Source organism: Lynx rufus, unplaced genomic scaffold (assembly GCF_022079265.1).
Source record: "Lynx rufus isolate CCGP_SWC_20201006 ecotype Redwood Valley unplaced genomic scaffold, mLynRuf1.p SCAF_7, whole genome shotgun sequence".
Lineage (NCBI taxonomy): Eukaryota > Metazoa > Chordata > Mammalia > Carnivora > Felidae > Lynx > Lynx rufus.
In genome coordinates this window covers 72086555-72102393 of record NW_025814889.1, presented here as the reverse complement: position 1 = coordinate 72102393, position 15839 = coordinate 72086555, and the positions used below count along the sequence as shown (strand labels likewise).

The window sequence follows — 15839 nt, the reverse complement described above, 5'->3', positions numbered from 1 at the left end:
ATCTCACCTTGATCCTGTTAGTTTTCTTTTCTTTCTTCTTTTTTCTTTTTAAGTTTATTTATTTTGAGAGAGACAGAGACAGCGTGAGTGGGGGAGGGGCAGAGAGAAAAGGGAGAGAGAGACTCCCAAGCAGGCTCCACCCTGCCAGCACAGAGCCCAATGTGGGGCTCGAGCTCACGAAACCACAGGTCATGACCAAACCAAAAGTTGGGTGCTTAACTGACTGAGCCACCCAGGCACCCCTTCTTTCTTTTTACACTAATAATTTGACTAAAGCCAAGCCAAAACATCAGCACACATGTGGATAAAAAGATAGCCAGATTTTTTGAAGGGACATATATATTTTTTTTCTCTCTTATCCTTCTCAGGGACTGAATGAATCTGATCAGACCTCAAAGAAATTAACGGAATAACTTGTGATTCAGTTTTCACTTAAAAAATTAGCATATGTACATTTTTCTTTTGCACTTATAGTTACTCTCTTAATACATATGAATACTTTATGAAGAGTAATTATATTTGCACTTAAGATATATATATATATATATATATATACACATACATACACACTCTATATAGGATACTCTATATAGGATAATTTACAAGAGGGAAAAATGATGTAGTTCATGAATTTATACAGTTTAATGCTAAGATGAGTAAGTTGTTAATTTAAGCAATACTTCATACACTGATAACGTGTCAGTATATGAAGGTGCATTTGAACCTTTGATGTACTGCTAAGGGTAAGCCCAGTGAAAAAAGCCCAGTGAAAACTCAAGTTTTTTTCTTTTTTTAAAAAGACATTCATACATTTTATTTATTCAAGGTTTTAATTGCTCTAGTCAAAGCAAAAGCATGTTTCATAAAGTATGATAGTCCATGAGTCTAATTTTACTTACGTATTTAAGACATTGGCTTTGATATTAGCGGACAAATTGTGCACATTCAGTTTGGGTTCAATGTGATAATACATTTCATTCAGATTGGTTTAAATAAAGATCTAGCAAATTACTGATTCTTAAGTCTGCTACATATATTCAAATGATGTTATTGAGACTGCCATCTACAGATAATGAGGCAGTCTTAACACAGGAATACAGCTAGTCTATTAAGGTTGTAGATGACATTGTCACCTACATTGCCATCACTGTCGTTGTCATCATCCCTGTTATTTACTTAACATTTCTACCCGTTTAATCTTAGTCTTGAGCAGTATTCCAGTTGGGAGTAGAGATCATAAAGAGGGATATTGTTTAGCTCATTTATCCTCTTAATTTTTCTGGTAACAAAGCAGTTGGTAATTTCACTGGTGAGGTTCTAAGGAACTGCTTCACGCAAGCCAAAAGCATTAATCTGATTACATACTCAAGTGCTGATTTTAATTTTAATATACAACAAAGATTATAACAGTGAACTAAACCAGAATACCCGTGTAGTTAATTACTACTGCTGTCTCTGAAGGAAAATGTACCTGGGAAGCCGAATTATTATCAGAAAGTTGCTTGTTAACCTAGACCCAAAACAAACTGGAATACTCTAAATAACTTGTATTATATGTGTTATGTATAAAATTTTAATACTGTAATTTTAAGCTCAAAATTATAGACATTTTATTGTTTGTCACCCTCCTACATCCTGATGAAATTTTGTTGCACTTCATTAATGAAAATTCCCACAGATGAGTCATAAATGATTTGCTTAAAGTAAACCATTTAGTTGCTAAATCCAGGAGTAGAACCTGCTATTTGTTTTTGTTTCTTTGGATGGTGCTGAAGCTTATATTTTAAATCTGATTGTATTCACATTTGTATGCTTTTATGTGGTTGGATATTCATAGCATTAAGCTAACAAATAATTTTGTAAATAATACATGAGGATATATATGCTTATTGTGCATTGAATCAAATTATAATTAGCTGTTGATTTGAAAGAAACTTTTGAGATGGATTTGGGATTTAGCTCACTAAATTTTATTCTCAAGTAAAATGTAGAAGAGGACGTTGGCTTTCCAAGAGTATGCACTATGCTAACCTAGTAATGTAAAGGGCATATAGATCTCTGAAGGGTGAGGATGGGCATCATTAGATGTGGGTTTGCCCCATTAAAAACTTGTGGGTACTCACAACATTTTGCCCAATAGTTTTTTAAGGAGAATTGTTTCAAAATTGTCTTTTAAAAAAGGTTTAGGTGTGGCGTGTGGGTGACTCAGTTGGTTAAGTGTCCGACTCTTGATTTCAGCCCAGGCCATGATCTCATGGTTCATGAGATTGACCCCCATGTCAGCGCATTTGGGATTCCCTTTCTCCCTACCTCTCTGCCCCTCCAACTCTCTCTCTCAAAGTAAATAAATAAACATTTGTTTAAAAAAAACTTTTGGTTTTGATTAAAAGTACAGTTTCTATCTCAGTAGTTTAGATTCTCTAAAGATTATATATAGTTTTGTAGATTGGTGTAGCCTAAATTAATCTGAAGATCAAGAAAAACGTATTTATCTTCAGAATATATTTTTATAAAAGTTAACTTAATATGATAGTTTATTTACTCTCCAGAGTGTGCATCACCGTCATGTTAGTAGGACACTATCGTGTAATAATAAGAAGCGTGTTGGCTTGGGTTGAGATCCCAGCTCTGCCACTTGAATTTGGTGGGTTTGTTCATTTATCCTATCCTAATTGCTTTTGATAGTTCTGTTAGAGGAGGTGAGGAGAGGAGGTGACCTCCAATTGACCCTTGAGCTGGCCCTGGGCAATTGGAGGCTCCTTACCTCATCCCCTTCCTTGAAATGTACCCTCTGCCCTCCGCCCTCCATTCCCACAGTGGCAGTCATTTTCAGGGATGCGGCCATGAGAGAGCAGTGTGTTGTTGAGACCATCTGGATTGGTATAAACTGAGTGAATCCAGTTAAGGCTTCTATATAAATTTATGATTTTTGCAGGCAGATGTAGAGATCTGTGCGTCTTGCGGCTGCCCAGGGCAAGCCTCTAAGTTCCCTTGGTTTATTAAAACTGCCCCCTCCCAATCTGGAATGGCCTGCCTCTTTGTTCTGTCTCTCCTTGCCCTTTATGTTCAGAGCTTGCTTCAGATATCACTGGGGAAGCGCCTGAGGTTTCTAATATAGTAAATTCACAGAAAATGAGCTCCGATTTTGAGCCATGTATGGTGATGATGGCGAGTTTCTTGGCTTTTCTGTGCCTCCCTTTCCTCATCTGTAATTTCCATTACTTTGGAGCAATAATCCCATTTATTCAATGTTGCTCTGAGGCTTACATGAGATTATTCATGTTTAAGGACTTTGCAAACTGCATATATAGTGTTAATCAAATATTAATGGCTTTTAAAGTTGTAACCATTACTTTGCCTTGCAAGTTTGCAGTATAAAGGCATGAATATATTGAAGGGAGAGTAAGAGCGATGGATAGGAACTATACTAATAGTTCTGACTTCGTATATTTCTAACCTGAATTCAGAAGATAACAGCCTTTCATAGTCAGAGACTGAAAAAAAAAGTAATTTGGTGAGTTTTGGCACATTCTAAGTCAACCATCTTATGCTGGAGATTATACTGTTTTTATAATTGAATTTGTACTTGGTATTTGTATTAGTCTGGTTATGTGGGGGAAAATCAATTTAGGTTCTATACACTGCAGATGGGATGGAGACCTGTCAGTGGCAGAGACTCGTGCGATTCATGATGGCAATTGTAGTAATGCAGTTTAAGTGCAAAAGAAGAAAATAATTCTTGCTGGTTTGTTATTGGTAGATGGACAAATCCCTTCTCTTTACTTTTGCTAACACACTAAAAATACTGAAAGAAGCTCCAGTCTGACTCTCTTTTTCAGTAAATACCCATGTTTGCCATCACATACATTGTTCCATTAATCTACAGTCTGTTTTTTTAAAATGTTTATTTATTTCTTTTGAGAGAGAGAGAGAGCAGGGGAGGGGCAGAGAGAGAAAGAGAGAAAATCTTCAGCAGGTTCCACGCTCAGCATGGAGCCTGACTTGGGGCTCCATGTTATGACCCTACGATCATGACCTGAGCTGAAATCAAGAGTTGGACTCTCAACCTGCTGAGCCACCCAGGTGCGCCTACAGTCTTATTTTTGAAATAAACCAGTTTCTCTCTCTCTCCTGTATCCCCCTAACTGTGATGTATATGGGGAATCCATAGCACATGGTGGAAATCCCTAGAAATGGTTACTACATCCACACAGGAATGCATCACTCCATTCTGGTAGTCCCATGACAAAAAAATGAATATTTTGATGTAATTGCTTCAGAACTACTTCATTACTTATTAATAACTGCTTTAAAATGCTATGAATTGTTTCTTATAGTGGGATTTTTTGGGCTCTGTACACAATAAAAATGGAAAACATTGAAACAGAGTTTTGTTTTAAACCCAAGCAGTTCTCCAATTAAAAAGATTTACTCTAGCATGGGTGTGTTGATAAGTTTTTCTGTGGGGCTTTGTAGTAGTGTTTAAAGGCCACTTTTATCAGCCTGTTTTTTGTTTTTGTTTTTGTTTTTTTTTCCTGAAGAGGCAATTCAAATGATCTCTGTCAGCCCTTCATTGAAAAGAAATTCAATTTACATTGAGTTTTGTTCATAAATGAATGATCACTCATTGTTTTGTAGAAATAGAGAGTGGTAGGCAGGATTTTATCTTAAGAATAATTTGATTGCCAAAAACATTTATACCAATTTCGAAATGTGGAAACTGATCATTTATGGCAGAGTTGGGGATGCTTAGAATGAAAGTAAGCTCAGAAATCACCACAAAGGTATCACGGCTGTTGGTAGTTTGGGCTGATTCCACAGTCTCACTGCTTGGAAGAGTAATAATGATAAGTATCATAATCCTAATGGCCAACACATGGTGTTTACTACATGCCAGGCATAGCTAATAATCTGCATAGCTGGCATTAAAACCTTATTCTTCTGGGCTCCAAGTTCATTCTGATAGCCACCACACTTCATTTTTCTATGTTTGGTTCCTTAGCAGGAGGCCTTGTTGAGAAATTGCTTCACGCATACCTATATTGAATTATTAATTCTAAAATTAACTCTTACATGATGGTTTCTTTGACTTGATTTTCCGGTGAAGACTCGAACTGGGTCTCTAATAATAACTGTGGGAACTCAGAAGTCTCTCTGAACATTGTATAATCCTTAGATGAAAATGGAAGGTAGGAATGTTAATTTTACAAATTGAGAAACAGAAATGCAAATGAGGAATGTGACCTTTCTTAAAATCACTACTAAGCTAGTCACTTAAAGAACTAAAAATGTTATCTTATATCATTACTTTTTTTCTGGATTATTTTCTATGTTGGTGCTCTCTTATTTGCATTTATATTTGTGAGTGGCAGTTAAGCATGGATAAAGGATGCCATGTTCAGGAGGCAGTATGATTTAGTGGAAAGAACACTGGACCAGAAATTGTCATCCCCATAATGCCTCTGGCATTATCACCTCTGTGGGTGAATCACAGGATTGTTCCTTGGCTTGTTTTACTCATTGAAAAAGGATGTAGTAATGGTTGTTCCTGTCTAGTTTCCAGAGCTTTGTGAGAACAAAATGGAATATGGGTTCAAAGGGTAAAATATATCATTATACATTTTTGAAGGATAAATGTTGTATAGTAGCAGCTGTGCAACATTATATATGTGTATGCAACAGATGTAGTTTTTTAAAATTTTTATTCTGAGAGAGTGACTGAGGGAGGGGCAGAGAGAGAGAGACAGAGAGACAGAATCCCAAACAGACTGTGCCATCAACACAGAGCTGGATGAGGGGCTCATAAACAATGAGATCACGAATCCTAAATCAAGAGTAAGATGCTTAACCTACTGAGCTACTCAGGCACCCCCAGATTTAGTTTTTCTGTGTTCCATCCTTCATACCCTCATTCTTGTGTTTCCTATGATTTACTCAGGCACACCTATTATTTTAGACACTATATTCTGATGACTTCTAAATCTATATTGCCAACCTTGACCTCTCTCATGAGATCAAGTTCTATAGTGCCCACCTCCTATTGGACACTTCGACATATGTGTCCCAACCATTTCTAAAAGTGAAATCCCATCATTCTGCTACTGCATTTCCTTTCATCTAGTCTCTCAAGCTAGAAACTTTAGATTCAATTAACTTCAGTTTTCTCCCTTTCTTTTGCCTTTTGCATGTGTTTTATCACTGACCCAGTTCTTCTGTTTTCTAAAACTCTCTTGAATTCTTCCTCTTCTATTTATTCTGATGCTTTTCAGAGAGTTCAGACTCCCATCAAGTCCTTCCTGGACTCAAGCATGATGAATATATGAAAACATGTTCTTAAGGGCAACAATAGATTTAAATAATATTAGGATGAGGTCAGGGTTGATGAGAGATGGTGTTCTGTCAACAGCTAAAAATTATGATGCAATCATGATTTATATACTTCCTTTAAGTTCTCTCTGTCACAATCCAGAAACTTAAAAATATTCACCTGTGTCTTGGGCCCCTGGGTTGGCGTTGCCAGGTCAGTAGACCATCCTGAGGCCATAGTAAGGTCAGGTTCTCTCCCTCCCACTGCCTTCCATATTGCCCCTCTGCATAACACGGGTGGGAATTTCATGCAAGCCCATTTTAAAATCTCTCTGTAATGAACTTGGTTAATCTAGATGGAAGAAAAAACAAAACCCAATATTATTTCTCCTGTCACTATAGCATGAGCTGAATGGAGCTTCTGCTGGCCATGTTTGTGCCGGAGGGGCCCTCCTTCCAGTAAGTCATTCTGCCCTCACAGAGGGAGCAAGATGGAAGATAATGAACTGGGAAGAGAAGTTGCACAGGATGGTTTGGTTTGGGAAAGGAAGTGTAGGGATGTCAATATGTGATGTTTAAAATATGTGAAATCTAACAAAAAAGTCAATGATCATCTGAGTTGTGAGAGTTTCTTAAGAGTTCTCCCTGCGTTCAACTTTTTTCTTTCTTCAAATAACTTTCTATGTGGCCACCAGAGAAAAATTTCCAAAGTATAGATTGATCAATTAAAAAAAATGTTTCTTTCATCTATAGATTCCTTCACCATGTTTTCAACCATGGTGTCTTACATTTTTATTAATGATACTCAAATGTAATCCATTCTTTTAGATCCTTCTATTCCTCTTAAGGTCAATCTTTACATATCATTTCATCTGAAAACAAAATAAAGAAAACTCTCACAAATAAGACAGTCTGTCAACTCTCCCCACAAATCTGACTCCAAAAGCAGTAGAGGATAATATAGAGATTAGTGAAGGTTTTCTATGCATACCAAATGACAAAACTTCCTAAAAACCCTCATTAAGAATCTCTTTTTTAAAAGTTTCACCTTGTAAGGCAGCTGTGGTGCATTTCTAAATTCTTTTCTGTCACTGGATGAGCTCAAGCTCTCCACACCACATCTTTGGATCTCTCTCTCTCTGGGTTTCATCTTCCTTTCTGTATTCAGTGTAGTCCTTTCTCTGCTTCTCTCATTTGCATCCCCATCTATCATCCTACTAGGCAAGACAAAGGGTGCTGCTGAAGCTCTACCTGGTTGAAAGAGGGGGAAGCATAATAAATATTTATAATTTGATTTTAATTTGCTTTTATCTATCAAATTAAGATGAAGTGATGAAGTTTGGGAATGATTTACTTGTGACTAGAGTGGATAAAAAGTTAACACTAGATGAATTATTCTCATGGAATTTCATTTTGTATGCCTCCTTGAGGAAGTGGAAAGTTTTGGAGCTAGGAGGAATTGTATGGAATCCCCTCCACAGCCAATCTTATCCCTGATTGAGCTTGAGGAGAAACTATTATGTTGACCATGGCAGAAATTGCAGATTATTGTTCTACTTTTGAATTGTGAATATTCAATGGGACTGAGGAAGTTTCTTTTTTGAAGCAAGAAATTTATTTTTCCTAAAACTTTGAGCAAAAATCCCTTTTACACCTTCCTGCTGGTTCCCAAGCTCTTCCTATGACTGGAATGCTTTTCTTTCTCTTTTCTACCTGGTGATCTCCAGATCAAGTGTCGTCTGTTTTATGAGATTTTTCCCTCCGCATGATGTTGGCTACTTTTACATCTGTGATCCATCCACGCTTGGTACCTACCTGTATGACAGCATTTCTTTCATTGTACTGGGATTATTTGTCTTGTCCACTACTTTGTGGGTATCTTGAGGGCTTCTCCATGTCTGTCCATTCCCAGTGATGGGCACAGATCATGTGGGTACATTTTTATTCCATAAATTTGTGGGGCTAGGAAGGTATGGAATTTTAGATTAATCCTATAAACTCTTTCACTGAAGTTGTGGTTCTCAACAAGATTTCTGCTACACTGCTGCTGAGGAAATGCTTGGAAATGTGTGGGAAAGCTTTGGGTTGTCACAGTGATTGGGGGTTGGGTGCCACTGGCATTCACTGGGCCAGAACCAGGGGTGTTAAATATTCTGCAAAGCATGGGACAGTTTTGCACAAGGATGGGTTTTTCTTTCTAAATGCCAGTAGTTTTTCCATTGAGATCTACTTGCTTAGTAGTTACCTAGACTACCTACTCTAAAGTAAGTAAGTCTAGTTACTTAGTCTACCTAGTCTAAAGCATAGAAACAAGGAGGATGATTTGAGAACAAAAACTGTATTTCTGGCTCCCATCAACCCTTTGCACACACTATGAATAGGAGAGCCTTATGCTCAGTTAGCAGATGGCTTGAATAATGGTTTTTTCCTACCCACTAAATCCATTTCTATCTGTATTGCCCCCATAGCCTCTGGGTCCCACTCCCTGGGTCTTGGAGTGCAGGACTAAACCAGGTAGAAGTGTAGGGTAAAAGTTTCTGCTCTCCCACGCATACTTTCCTTGGCTAGGCTTTCTCTAAGTCTGGAGAAGAGGACATTGGAATTAATTTCTATGTATTTCTTTCAACAGCATGGTAAGACAATTTGATCTTAATGTTTCATCCATTGCGCAGAAGGCTGAGAGTGACTAATTTCAATGATCTTTTAAAAAATCTATTTATAGCACGCCTTCTGGCTAAGGATATCAATGTGGAAGGTGGCACATAGATTTAAATCCAGTTTTCTGTCATGAGGCGTCAGAAAAGCTAAATGGCTCTAACATGGTCTTTTAGGTTCTAGTCTATGAAGTACATCTTTTTGCTCACTGTTGACACTGATGTGGCTGTGGTATCCAGAATATAGGGTATGTGTAAGGAGAAAACTTGGGAGTACACTTCTTCAAGCAGAATCCTTTGATTCTTTGCCCCAGAGGTGACATTTTTGAAAAAGAATTCCTGAGGGGCGCCTGGGTGGCTCAGTCGGTTAAGCGTCAGACTTCGGCTCAGGTCACAATCTAACGGTCTGTGAGTTCGAGCCCCGCGTCGGGCTCTGGGCTAATGGCTCAGAGCCTGGAGCCTGCTTCCGATTCTGTGTCTCCCTCTCTCTCTGCCCCTCCCCCGTTCATGATCTGTCTCTCTCTGTCTCAAAAATAAATTAAAAAAAAGTTTAAAAAAAAATTAAAAAAAAAAAAAGAAAAAGAATTCCTGTAACACGAGTCCAGTAATTGGTTTACTGTCCTGTGTTATATGTAGCAAAAAGTTTTTTAAAAAAAATATTTATTTATTTATTTAGACAGAGATAGAGAGTGAGTTGGGGAGGGACAGAGAAAGAGGGAGACAGAGAATCCCAAGCAGGCTCTGCGCTGTCAGCACAGAGCCTCGGTGCTTGAACTCATGAGCCATAGGATCGTGACATGAGCTAAAACCGAGTAGGATGCTTAACCGACTGAGCCACCCAGGTGTCTCTGTAGCAAAAAATCTTGTTGAAGGAGTCTGAAACTTGGTATTTATCAGTTATTACTTGATAATGTTTTTTGAAAGATGTTTCATGGAAAGGATACTTTATTAAACCAAATTCTAATCTATTTAATGTATGTTTCTTTTTTTAGATACTCCCAGAAGTATAAAAGCATCCACTGCTACAGCTGAACAGTTTTTTCAGAAGCTGAGAAATAAACATGAATTTACTGTTTTAGTGACTCTGAAACAGACCCACTTGAATTCTGGAGTTATTCTCTCCATTCACCACTTGGATCACAGGTGAGTGTGGCTGCTGGGTTTTTTGTTTTTTCGTTATATATGGTTAAATGAACACATTCAAAAGAAGTAAACAAAATCAAGATATCCAATATACAAGATTGGAATAAAACAGCTAGAATAATTTTGCTACATTATGCAAAATCACAAACACAAGTAATTGAAATCAGCCTAGATGCAAAAGAAGCTAGCTGGTGCTTTTGATGTTGCTAAAAGCACACAGAAATCACTGTTCCTGAGACACACTTATTAATGACTAAATTCCTCATGAGATATCTTCCTCAATGTTAAAGCTGAACATACTTCTTTGTAATTTGTGAATAGTTAGCCACAAAAATACGATATTTAGTTTCTTTAGGAAGTTGCCTGGGTTTGAGTTTAATAAGTCATAATTTTCATCACTGACAGGTAACTTCTTTCTTGATGTGTCTCTTAGACTGCAGCAGTCACAGCTGTATTCTTGCATGTGTTTTGAATCAAAATTCTGTCTAGTATCTCCCAGTCTCTCACATGTGTGGAAGCATGATTAGGGGAGAGCTGGTGGGAGTAATGGGGAGGAGGGGGTGGGAGGAAGGAGAAACTCATTCATGACGCTTGGCATATATATAGATTGTTACTGAATAACACCAAACAGCTCTAAATGATCCCTTGAGTGAAAGAATTACCACAGTTCTGACAATGCAAGTTCCTTTGTGTTCCCATTTTGAATACTTACTCCATGACTTACTACCTATGGACCTTGAGCAAGTCACACGGCCTTTCTGTGCTACAATTCCCTCACCTGTGAAATGGGGAGAGTAATAGTACCTATTTCATGGGTGGTTGTGAAGATTAATAAGTGTTCGAAATATATACATGGCTTTTATGATCTTGTTAAGGTGTGGGGAGAAACCTCTTTTCTTGGTTTCTCTTACCAGGGATGAGGTAGCCTGGGACTTTGAAAATCTTTATGAAATACTAAAGGGCAAACAGAAGCACATATACGTGGTGAACAAGATACAGCAAGTTGACATAGAGAGCAAGGTTCCTGATCACACTCTACCTGCATTATTCTCAAGGCATCAAGGCCCCGCATTATTCCATCTATAGTCCGAGAGGGTTGGCATAACCCCCTACTTGGGTTTCTTTCCTCCCAGGTCCTGGCCTGTGTTTGACAGGAGGATGCCATGATAACATTTATCTGGTAATTGGCTTAGGATCTTCAAGGCACAGAAAGAAAGGGACAGGTCCCATTTCCAAGGGTTCACTAGGGCTTTTCCCGTTGGTCTGTTTCTGGTCCCAGGGACAGGACTGATCTTCAAGTGATTGATATCAGACCTCCTTGCTTACATTACAGTACTGTGACTTTGCCCATCTCACTTGGGCTTTAGGCAACATGATTCACATAAAATAAAGGAATGTTGTTCCTTTACAGAGCAGCTTGTTTTATTGCTGATGACTTCTGCTTGCTAAAAGAAACTTCCCCTGTGTTTTGGGCACTAGATTTTTCTGCCCTGTAACTCCCCCCCCCCCCCCACCGCATTAGTAGAGACATGGAACTCGTCCAGCCTTCTTCCAGATGGCGTATCCTTACATCCATGATGGTCACTGCAGCCTCCCATCTTACCCTTCTTGTCTCAGGGCTAACCAGCGCTGGGTACTCCATCTGCTCCTCTTTAGACTTAATTGACAGCAATTCTTGAGGTCTACTGCCCTCATCTATATGCATCCCAGATGGGCAATGTTTTTGTTGGTCCCTGGAGTTGAATATAATGAATAACTCTACAAACGTTTGACCAGCACAGACTTCTTGTAATCTGTATACTTTCAATCTCATACTTACTAAGATAGTATGGGAAAAAAAATTTTTTTAGCATCTTAAACAATAAGTATATGGACCACCGAAATACCCGACCATCATCAGGTAGATTCTTGGTGAAGGACCTGAGGAAGGATAACTTGCCATCAGGCAGATTTTTTTTTTCTTACTTTTCCTGTGAAGTAGATTTGCGAAAACATGTAGGAATTTTTATTGAGTTATTTCAATGAAAGATAATATTTGTTTTTTTTAATTAATATGGCAATATATTTTCATTGTAGAAAATTTGAAAAGCAGACAATTGTAAAGAAATAGAAAAACTCATACAAATCATTTTACCAAAAGGAGACCAATGTTTAAAATTTGCCATATTTTAACCCAGTTCTTTTGTCTGTGCATGTAGATATGCCATATTTTATTTGATCTGCCCCTCACTTTGGATATTTAACTCATTTCCTTTTTTAACTTTAATAATAACACCATGATGAACATATTTATACATAAATTTTTGTGCTCAGCTCTTGTGCTTTCCAGTTATACTTGTTGAATTTAATATTAATTCTGTAATTCCTTGTTTTACTTACTCATTCTTTCATCATATCATCTACAAATTTGAGATATGGTGTATCAAATATATTTGAGATATGGTGTATCTTTCTAGGATATAAAAGATCATTTAGGTTTGCAAGGCTCTTTTTATTTGTTTAGTAAACCAGCAGTTATTAAAGTCTTACGTGTGCCAGGCGCTGTGAATTAGCTCGTTTTATCATCAGGACTGGGCAGTGGTTAAGTGTGCGGGTCTAGAGATGGACTCCGTGAATTCCAGGCATAGCAATACCACTTATTGGCCTTGTGACCTTGTGGAAAATACTTAACTCTTCTGTACCTCAGGTTCTTCATCTGTAAATCCATATAAAGTGCTTGAGAACACTAGAGAAAAAAATTCCACAAAGTGCCATAATCATACAAAGTCACTATTCTCATTCATATTTTACAGTTAAGAAAAACAAACCCAGGGGCGCCTGGGTGGCTCAGTGGGTTAAGCGTCCAGCTTGGTTTCGGCTCAGGTCCTGATCCCACGGTTCCTGGGACAGAGCCCCGTGATGGGCTGTGCACTGGCAGCGTGGAGCCTGCTTCGGATTCTCTCTCTTCTCCTCTCTTTGCCCCTTCCCTACTCGTGCCCACACATGGGATTTCTCTCTCTCAAAGTAAATAAAATTAACTTTTGTTGGAAAAAAAAAAGGGGGGGGAACAAACCCAGAGAGCTTACGTTGTTGAAGATTCCCAAGAGTAAGTGAGGGTAGGGTTTAAACTCAGGTAATCTGATTCCAGAGCCAGCCGGCTTAACCTCAGTGCCCTGCCAGCCCTCAGGGTCTAGTGTTAGACTTCCTTCTCTTCTGCCCATTCCCCTCTCCCCCGCTCCCATAGCACCACTTAGCTAGCTAGTGACAGAATCAGGACCCAAATCCACTTACTCTGATTCTTGAATGTGGTGTTTTCACCAGTATACTGTGATATCTCCTAACCTTTTAGCACCCTGACAGATCTTGTGTTATGGTGTGTGTTTTGTTTTTTTTCTGTGGTGTTGCTGAAGTTCTTTCTTTCCTTAGTCTTAATCTGACTCCTATTTTTAGTTTCATCGTATCATGAACACTTACGTATTTATTCTTTGATTTGCTTCACAAAAAAATTAGCGTGGTTTATAGGGCTATCTACAGGACAACAAATAAGAATACAATGAAATATGAAAATCAGGGCAAAGGAAAAATAGAAACCCAGTCGGATGATTAAGATAATGCAATTGTTCTTAGTTCTGAGACCAGAGACATATTTCTCCTATGCCCTTTTATGCAAGATGTAATGAGTGTCTTTAGAGAAATGAATCCAGAGGGCTTCATATCAGCTGGTGGCATCGTGCTATAAAGCACTGAGGGAAAAGCAAAGCTACAGAGATGCCAGGAACTTGCATCAATGTGTGGAGGTGTTTGAAACAGTACTGTACCCTCAGAGGCCCTTGGTAGTATGCACGAAAGTTCTGTACAGCCAAATTTTCCTGCTCAAAATTCCAATAGTGCCTCTGACGTGAAACTCTAATAAAAGGCCATGTCCTTAAGGCAATATTCCATATAAATTGCTTTTCTCATGAGAATAATACTGAATTCAAGTTAGACTTCTCTCAGAAATACTTGAATTGTAGCTATTCTTTGTTGACACTTCAGTGAGAATTAAGTGTTGAGCAGCAATAGCAATTAAGTTGGAGGAAAGACTGACATTTTATGTAAAAACCGAGGAGCCTGACAAGGACACACCTGAATGGAAGATGCCCGTTTCCTCCTGAAGTAGGCAGTTCTCAAGAGCAGGGCCAAGCTTTTCCTCAGGAAGTAGTGTGGGTTCTATGCTCACATATTGATGAATGGATCCTATTGAAGGTGGAAATTTTAATTATGCTACAAATTTTAAATATTATGATAGTTGTAGTAAATTTTACAAATTAAGAAAATTACAAAGAAGGAAGTCAAAATCATCTGTAACTTTACCACCTGGGGATAGTTTCTACTAATATTTTCAGTTATAAATGTCTACTTAAGGGTAGAGATATAATATTTCAAAAACTGATTCATACTGTACATGTTTTACAAGGTACTTTTCAAAATTTAGCAAAATATCTTGACAATTTTCCCATGTCAACAAATATTCACTTGTAGTCTATTTTTTAATGTCCAAGGATGATTCCATCATTGGATACAAATTAAAATAGAGATAATCAAATTCTTACATATGCGGGGCACCTGGGTGGCTCAGTCGGTTAAGCGTCCGACTTCAGCTCAGGTCACGATCTCACGGCCCGTGAGTTCGAGCCCCGCGTCGGGCTCTGGGCTGATGGCCCAGAGCCTGGAGCCTGCTTCCGATTCTGTGTCTCCCTCTCTCTCTGCCCCTCCCCCGTTCATGCTCTGTCTCTCTCTGTCTCAAAAATAAATAAACGTTAAAAAAAAATTAAAAAAAAAATTCTTACATATGCCATGAAAAAATCCACTTAGAAGAACTAGTTTGCAAAATATGTGTCTGGATAAAGTGAATGAACTTTTGTGCTCCACTGGTTGGTTAGCTATAAACCAGATCAATGTTGAAAAATGCCTGTCACAGTGAATAGTTGATCCTTTCACTGGCAGTGATTAGGAGCAGGTCCCGCTCTCCATAAGGTCCTTCCTAGTTCACGGAAGAGCTCTTCTGCACCCTGAGGGAAGCTAACTCCCTAGATGCATTTGGGGTTGGTCGGGGGAGGTCACGGTGCTTCATCTAAGCATATGTTCTTGCCTGCCAGATGGAAAGCTCAAGAGCAAGAACTTGAGTTATTTCTCGGAATTAGGCTTTGTGAGTTAGCCCACTGGAGGGTGCCTACTACAGACCAGTTACTAAATAAACATTAATATTACTGTCAGCGATGATGTGAAACGACTTCTTCTTCCCTTACGTTAGTCCCTGACTCCAATCTTATCGCTGTTTGGGCTGATCGAAGTGAGAACCTGGCTACCTGCCGTACAGCCTGCTCTGATGCCAAATTAAGTAGGAAGAAGTCCCTAAGAAATAGAAACTGTGGGAACGGCAGCTCCGGCACTGGTTGAGATGAAGGAAAGTGGAGTGTCAATGCCGAGCGTGGTGACCAGTCTGCTTGTCACCTGTATGTCACCCCCTTCCTTTCCCTCTTCTTGTCCAAATCCTCCTCACACTTCAGAACTCTGCTCTCATCCCCATAAAGCTTTTACTGACCTTTCCAGTTTACATTAATTCCGTCCTGCATTTGCCTCCAATGCAATTTTTAAATTTGTGCCACTCTTTTTTGGGCTTATATCGTTATGTGTTTCATATATATGCATATGTATTAATTGCATATCAGAGGTTAAAAATGTCATTTGCTGCCTTTGATCACAATTGTAACAAGT

At 38.6% G+C, this 15839-nt stretch overlaps 1 protein-coding gene across 1 annotated transcript in view; it reads left to right on the top strand.

The window, feature by feature from the left end:
• NELL2 (neural EGFL like 2) overlaps positions 1-15839 on the top strand; it is a 363516-nt gene that overhangs the window by 40652 nt on the left and 307025 nt on the right. Inside the window, exon 3 of the mRNA XM_047066347.1 lies at positions 9953-10103. Within this exon, the coding sequence (XP_046922303.1) occupies positions 9953-10103 (151 nt within the window). The remainder of the gene's footprint in view (positions 1-9952; positions 10104-15839) is intronic.